The sequence below is a fragment of the Haplochromis burtoni genome, unplaced genomic scaffold (genome assembly GCF_018398535.1).
Source record: "Haplochromis burtoni strain Fernald_Lab_line unplaced genomic scaffold, NCSU_Asbu1 Contig_39, whole genome shotgun sequence".
NCBI classification, from domain to species: domain Eukaryota; kingdom Metazoa; phylum Chordata; class Actinopteri; order Cichliformes; family Cichlidae; genus Haplochromis; species Haplochromis burtoni.
Genome location: NW_024582400.1, coordinates 482,272 through 490,254, shown reverse-complemented (window position 1 = coordinate 490,254; position 7,983 = coordinate 482,272). Strand labels below are relative to the sequence as shown.

At 41.2% G+C, this 7,983-nt stretch overlaps 1 protein-coding gene across 8 annotated transcripts in view; it reads right to left on the bottom strand.

Moving 5' to 3' along the window:
- Positions 1-3,791: 3,791 nt before the first annotated feature.
- bin1b (bridging integrator 1b) overlaps positions 3,792-7,983 on the bottom strand; it is a 24,832-nt gene continuing 20,640 nt past the window's right edge. The window contains exons 14-18 of one of the 8 annotated variants that reach the window (XM_042219859.1): positions 6,968-6,988; positions 6,421-6,681; positions 6,134-6,187; positions 5,903-6,004; positions 3,792-5,126 (exon numbers count right to left, since the gene is read on the bottom strand). In XM_042219859.1, the coding sequence (XP_042075793.1) occupies positions 5,025-5,126; positions 5,903-6,004; positions 6,134-6,187; positions 6,421-6,681; positions 6,968-6,988 (540 nt within the window). In that variant the 3' untranslated portion in view covers positions 3,792-5,024. Of the gene's footprint in view, positions 5,127-5,902; positions 6,005-6,133; positions 6,188-6,420; positions 7,912-7,983 lie in introns of those variants that run through there. The other 7 variants (XM_005919881.3, XM_042219858.1, XM_042219860.1 and 4 more) reach the window with 7 other exon arrangements.

Below are 7,983 nucleotides of genomic sequence, written 5' to 3'. Positions count from 1 at the left end.
CCCTTGTTTTCCCTGGAGCCCTGGAACCCGTCCTCGCACATCTTGTATATAGCACTGTCCTCGCACTACCTGTAAATACACCTGGTGAAGATTTTTGTGAATAAACTGTCTCTGTTACAACACACTCCGGAGTCCTGCGAGTGGATCCTCAGAGCAACTCGTGACACTAAAAATATTGCACAGAACAAGGAAAGACTGAGATATTGCACATGAGAGGGCAGCAACATAGTTGATCAATAGTAGCGCCTGCGTGGTTGTATGGGAGAAGTTTGTTCACACTTGCATTAAGAGTTCTGACAGCCCACGGGAAGAAGCTGTTTTTCAGTCTATTGGTTTTGCACCTGATGGATCTGAACCTTTTTCCAGAGGGCAGGATGCTGTTAGGTGGTGGTTAGGATGGAGGTAGTCTTTTATAATTGCCCTGGCTCTGGAGAGACATCTCAAGCTGGCACGGTTGAGATGTCCAGGGAGACCGTTCACAACCTTGACTGATTGTGAACGGTCTGTGAAAAAGTTTTTGATCCATGCACATGTGGCGGGGGGGTGGGGGGAGTCCAAGTTTACCACCTTGGCTATAAGAAGGCCTGGGATGATGGTATTGAAGGCCGAGCTGAAGTCAACGAAGAGCATCCTCACTGATGTTCCAGGATTCTCCAGGTGATGCAGAGCAGAGTGGAGGGCGGTGGAAACTGCATCCTCAGTGGACCTGTTTGCCTTATAGGCAACCTGCTGGGGGTCGAAGCTGGGTGGGAGGCAGTCCTTTATGTGCTTTAGGACCAGCTTCTCGAAGCACTTTGCAACCACTGGAGTCAGAGTGATGAGTCTGTAGTCGCTGAGGCTACTGATGGTGGTGGACTTGGGGACTGGGACTATTGTTGCTGATTTCAGGCAGTGAGGGACAGTGGCATGTGACAGGGAGAGGTTGAATAATGGTGAACACAGGAGCCAGCTGGACAGCCCAGGCTTTGAGCATTCTCCCAGATATTCCGTCAGGGCCAGCAGCTTTCCTCTGATTTACTGCTCTTTACACATTGCGAACCTGGTGTTCTTGGAGACTAAAGGTGTGAAGGCTGTGCTCAGAGGAGGCTGTGGGCAGGGCAGGGCGGTGTGCATGGTGGGGGTGTCTGCAGTTTTCTCAAAGCGGGCAAAGAAGCAGTTAAGTTCCTCTGCTAATGAGATGTCTATATTATCTGTATTTGTCCCTTTGCCTTGTGATATGTTTCAGGGCCTCCATACCTTTCTGGAGTTGTTATCAGAGAGGTGATCCAATAGCTTGTTTGAGAAGTCCAGTTTTGCTGCTCTGATGCCTTTTTTAAGGTCTGCTCTTGCTCTGCTGTACATATCCTGGTCCCCAGATTTGTATGCAGAGTTGTGTGCCTTTAACAATGCCCCAATCTAACTTGTCATCCAGGGTTTACAGTTGGGGTAGACCCGGACACCCCAACTGACCCATGCAGTGCGTGAATATTCAACACACCTGAATCAAATGATTAGTTCATTACCAGTCCTCTGGAGAACTGCAAGACATGTTGAGGAGGTCATTTAGCCATTTGAATCAGCTGTGTTGGATCACAGACACATCTAAAAACTGCAGGACACCGGCCCTTGAGGCCTGGAGTTGGGGACCCCTGCTCTAGGTCATCATGCTCGAAGACACTCCACTCTGCGAGGGCAAAACACTCCTGCAACTGAGCGAGCGCTTCCTCAGAAAAGGTACTAATGGTTCTGATGATGGGCTTTGTCCTTTTCCTGAGTGGTGTGTATGCCGGGACAACGAGCAGAGAGAGGTGGTCAGACATACTCAAGTGGGGGAGGGGAAAAGATCTTTAGGCTTGCTTTAGAGCTGGGCGATATGAGATTTTTTCATATCACGATATGTTTTTTTCATTTCAGGCGATAACGATATCTATCACGATATAAGCCAAATAACTATAATTGTAAGATTTAAATGTGCCGTTGCTCACAAGTAAAATGTGATATAATCAGCAGCTTGTTTTGATTTAAATATTTATTTCCCATAATAAGTTCAACAGGGTAGATGTACTTAAGGAACATGAGACTTTTTCAGATAAATAAAGGCAAATATTGCAAACTACACAAAAGGCAGCCGCTAAAGCGTTTAAGTTTCAAAATAGAACAAACGAAACAGACTAAATTGTCAATTCCACTTAGAAACAAAATATTAATTCTAAAAATAAATCTTAGTTTGTTTTACAGAAGAACAGACAAAACTGACTAACTGTTGTCAATATCAAATCAACTGAGAACTAAAAAGAAATTCTCAATCTCTCCTTGTTGTATAGCTGAGCTTTTCAAACAGTTTTAACAGTTACTTTAGTCTGACAAAAGCCGAATGACGAATTAGCGCTTCCAGTCAGAGACTGAGGCTACGTCCACACGTACACGGGTATTTTTGAAAACTGAGATTTTCCGTTTTCGTTTTAAAAAATAATCCCGTCCACACATAAAGGCATAAATGAAGGAAAACGCTGCTATGAACATGCCAAAGCAGCAGGTGGCGCTAGATTCCTAACCGTGCCGAAATGTTGGCCAATCAGAAGTCTAGAAGCCTCGGTGGGAAAAAGTAAACAAAGCTGGGGCATAGAAGCAGAACAGTCGTATGTGTGGAGGGACAGTAACTGGGTGTATATGTAAGCATTTAAACACTGCAGAGAGTAGAATTAACAGTAACAGTATTGTAGAAATTCATTTCACCGAAACAATAACGTGGCGCACAGTGTGACGCATGCACCAGTTTATTGTATTTCCAGACTTGCTTTCGGCACAATTTACAGTGCACGCTACTCTGTCTTTTGTCAGACTTGAAATAGCCGAAATACCTTCACACTACGGAACTTCTATGGCTCTTCCGTTCGACAATCTCTCCGGCATTGGAACCATCATCTGTTTTCTCTTCGGTCACGCTCGGTTGATTTTTCTAGTCGGCACACTCATTTCCTCCATTACCGCTGGCTGCTTCCCAAACAAACACACGTGTGGCTTGGGACTGTCACGCGACGTGACGCTGCGGCTGTGATTGGTTCGGCTCTGCGCTACTGAATTTGGATCGGCTGACCTTTTATTTTTATTATTATTTTTTTTTTTTAAGAGAACAAGAGCGGCGAGGTCTATCGCGATAGCTTAATTTCTCTATCGAGTAAAAGTTATATCGCGATACATATCGTTATCGTTCTATCGCCCAGCTCTAGCTTGCTTAATATTTGAGTAAACATGGTCCAAAGTGTTATTCTCTCTCGTAGGGCATTTCCCATGTTGAACAAATTTAGGCAGCACAGTTCTTAAGCATGCTTTGTTGAAATTTTGTTTTTACAGCTCACCTGTTTTAATTACAGCTTAAAGTTTGCATTATTAGGGGTGTGATTTTCTTCAGTTTAAGAGGTCAGAATAGTATTTACAAAGAAACACAAAAATATTGTTTCCAGGCAAATGTGTCTGATTAAAACATCATTTGAGATGCTTGTCTGCACTTTCCATAGACGTCTACACCTTTCTGCACTCCTTCCTGGCTGAAGAAGTGTAAATATAATTACTTCCATAATTATACACTACGTTACTAAAAATAATTTGCGAGTGAGAAAAGTGGTGGAGGAACATTTCAAATCATTGCTTTAGGAAAAGAAGGACTAAAACTTTTTGAAAACACTTAAGTACACATAAAACTGTATTATTGGAAAATTGTGCATAAGATATCAAAGTAAAAATAATTATTATTTATAAATAATTATTATTTTTGTTAGCAGCCTGTGTCTCTGGTTTCAAAAGGTTAATATGATGACACTGGGGGTTTTGCGGTTTATTTAAAATTTCCACAACAACACACAAAGCTCCAAACCAGTGAGCGGCATCAGAGCGGTTTTAAATAAAGGGCTAATAAGCAACACACAACAGGACACACATTGTTTAATTGGCCTTTAATGACGCTGATTCCGTCCTTCAAATGCTGCATTATTAAATGTTCCTTATTTATTCCACAGTGTAAAAATATCTTTTGCACAGATTTCTGAAAGGCTCAGAGTTTTCAAACTTTAAACCTTTCACTTTCAGTTTTCTGTGAACTCCATGGACACAAATTTATACTTCAAAAAAGATGAAAGAAAACGTGCTTAAGCAGCAAAAAAGTGAAGTCCGGATAGCACAGACATTCAGAATCAAATTTATATGAAAAAAAAAAATGTGTCATTAAGGGAAAAAAACAAAAACAGCCGAGTTTGATAGCAAGGTTCACCATTTCATTCATCATTGAAGAGAGAAAAAAAACCCCAAAACAAAACCATGTGGGAATTAGAAAATGTAAGCTTCACGTCATCTCGTGTCCTCAAAATGGCCAGTAATATAAATTAAAAGCTACTGTTCCCTTTGAAAATCCTACAAGCTCAAGAAACTGAAACAGATTTTGACATGGCAAGACAGAAACCCTGCAAATAAACCTTGTGGTGTTCTCCAGGGCTCTTTGAGGACTCCTGTAACTTTAGAATAATCACAGCCTTGTTTTCACAGAGGAGGGTCCCTGCCTGGTGTCACAGTGTTTGCTGTATTACAAACAAAATGAAAATACAAAGAAACACTTCATGCAAGGGAGTATGTTTTAAAAACATACTTTTCCAAAAACAAGAAAACATTTTGACATCCGTACAGTACATCCATGACTTATGTTAACTTACTTAAATATGAGTAACACACCACTTTGTGTTTTGTTTGGATTCACCGAAAGTAGAAGAAATCAATAAGTTAAAAATCAAAACAAAAAGAAATTTCAGGACAACATTTCGATTGAGACGTTAGCACATCGTTTACCAAACTGTCACAATAAAGGATAAAGCCTAATTCTTCATCATCTTTTAACATATATTCATTTTTTAAATACACACTTTTGCACCCAATCATGTTTTGCTAATACATTTTGGTGTGTAGGTAGATACGTAAAGACGACATGACTTCTTCTGTCTCAGATAAGATATCTGAGGAAATTGTATGAATAGCAGACTTTGCATGTGGCGTAAACCTCAAACCCTCTGGGTGAAGTTTTCGGGGAAAACGCCTTTGGCTGAAATATCTTTCTTCTGAAACCAGTGAGACTCCTTCAAGCCCATGAGCCAGCCATCATCCTACAGACACACAGAGTACAATCAAAGATTTAACATTTGGTAATTACAGCCTCAGGTAAACTACATAAATAATAACAATTTTACAAGTCATTTATCTAAGAAAAAAAAATTACATCTAAAATTCAACCAATAAGTATGAACATCTCTATGAACGCAGAAGTTTGGGTAGTTTGCTGCTTTACTCATGAGCATTCAGGAGTGTGTTAACACAATGCCAAAGAGAGAAAGACATCAGCAATGATCACAGAGAAGCAACTGTTGCCGCCCACAGGACCTGGACACCTTACAGTCATCAAGTCAACCATGAACCACTAAAGTGTTCTAGAGTAAAAGATGTGGTGAGATGCTTTTAAATCCTCAAGTTTGAGTAGACTTGAATGTTTTTTTCCAGAAAATGTTTGATAATGTGTCGCTAAGCTGAGCTTATTGATGCTATGAGCTGCAGTTCAACATGGTGGCGTTGGAGTAAATTTCACAAGATGAGGAGCTCTATAGCAGGACAAGCTGTATTTTGCCCATGTGTGCTATATAGTCATCTCAGGCACACCATCTGCTGTTCAAACCTTTTGTTTACGAGGGGCTGCTAACGAAAGAAAGATGACACATGGAGGAGGATCTAAATCAGCTTGTTTCAGACAGAGAGCAAACTGATGGGTTCCGGTATAGGATTAAAAAAAAAGTTATTTTGAACTGTGGATCATGCAAAGCTACTCTAGTGTAGTGCAAGAATAAAAACAAGAAGCTAAAATAAGCAGAATGAGTCCACTTAAACTGACCTGTTCATCTGGGTTGTCAAAGGCCAAAACCAACACAACGTCTCCCATCTTCAGTTCCAGCTCATCACCATCAGTAGCAGCATAGTCGTGTACCGCTTTCACCTGGAGAAAACAAAACAAACGTTTCCCATTTACATCTGATTTGCATATGAAGTCTGTAAAACTGAATCTTTTTAGAAGGTGCAGGATGTTACCTTCCTGTAATTAAGCATAAAAATTTGGTTCACTTACCTTGTAGAGGAACCCTGGAGGGAGTTCGCCATCTGAACCATTGGTCACCGCACTCTGGACCAACAATACACAGAAAAATCAAGATATATAATTCAGGAAGTCTTTGAAATGCTCCATTTGGTTAATGATAGAGAGGTTAGAAGTATGAAAGAGTAAAAAGTAGATCAAAGTGGAAGAAAAGAAGATCAGGTTGATGGCTTTTTAGGGTGCTTTTCCCAGATTTGAGGGATTCTTGACTTTTCAGCATCTAGCTGAGGTCCCACCTGCCCCAATCCATCCAACTCTACCTGTGTGTATTGATCATCACCCCAGCCCCCCTGTTCCACATTGGCACCGTCGTTGTCCCAGTTGGGCTCGGTGTATGGCTGAGCCTCATAGTCTGTGTCGTCAATCCAGCCCTCCTCACCCACCGCGGTCTCTGCCTCATCCCAGCCAGGCTGACTATAACTTTGGGTGTTGCTTTGGCTGTAATCCCATCCACCTTGGGCTTCTTCTTGGTACTGGTCATCGTCATACTGCTGTTCAACCTCTGTGGCAGTCTGTTCTTGCTATAAAGGTCAAGCGTTGTGGAGCATTGTGACAGGTTTGTAAGCATAAAGGTTGGGTAGGTGGATGGATGAGGGTGGCAGAGGAGCATTTGGGTTTAAAGAGTGTAACAAGAGTCACGACCCAGGGTTGTGCAGGGTATTAAAAAGGAAGGAGGTTTTAAAGCATGAAAGGAAGAATTGAAGAGCTTATTTCAAAGTCCACAAATACAGAAAAATGTAAGAAAAAAGGTGTAGTTGTGGTTTTCTAAGAGAGTCCTTAATTAAAACATAAAGAACCCATGCTTACCCATGAGTCCCATGATGCCTCCTTGCATGGAGCAGTAAGAATTGAGACAAGCAGTGAGACAGAAGAGTACAAAGAATCTTTTTCATAACGATTCATTCAAGTGCACAATTCATGTGATTTAGCCCCTTTTTAAAAGAATAAACTAAGCCAAACTTCAAAAACCAAACACATTGCGTAAACTGTTGATGCACTAATCAATTATTTGCTTGCATTATGAACCTTGAGAGAACCATATAAGCACCAATCACTGTTTTTGGGCTAAATCTGATATTGCCATTCGAGGTTTTTTTCAATCGTCGCTTTTTAACCACTTTTAATCAAAGTCATCTCAAAGCCTTCTCAGCCCGTTTTTGTTTGATGGGAAAGAGCTAATAAATACTAAATCCAAAACAAAGACAGCAAAGGAGAACCAGCTGAATGCATGAAAATGTTTACAGAACAGCAAAGACATTTCCAGGATATCCCTCTATTGTCAAAAATCAATGAACATCACCAGTCAGTCGATCTGCATGCAAAGAGAAGCTGGAAGAACTTAGACATGCAGTGAAGAGGTTAGATCTTTCCAAATAAAGCCCAAACACACACCAAGAGACTGCAGTTACATGCAGTCAGAATTTTATTTATTTATATTTTTTACTTCTAAGCTTTTCAGATTTAGCTGTAAGTGGGAATTACAACAGCTGCACTTCTGAACAGTACCCCACATTTTTCTTTTTGCACCATTAATTAATGTATTTATTTTTACATAAACTTTTTGAGTCTTTTGCCTTAGATAGTGTTGGGGTGGAAAGTGGAGGCAAAGGGCCTCAGATTGAGCTTGGGTTTAACTTAAACACAATCCCTTTACCTGGGCAAAGCACACCCACCTGGGGAGCTGGACAGGTAACGGCCTGAAATACATCCACATCCCAGTCCAGCAGGTTCACCCCTGACCAGGGCTCACACTGCCACCCACACACACACACACACACACACACACACACACACACACACACACACACACACACACACACACA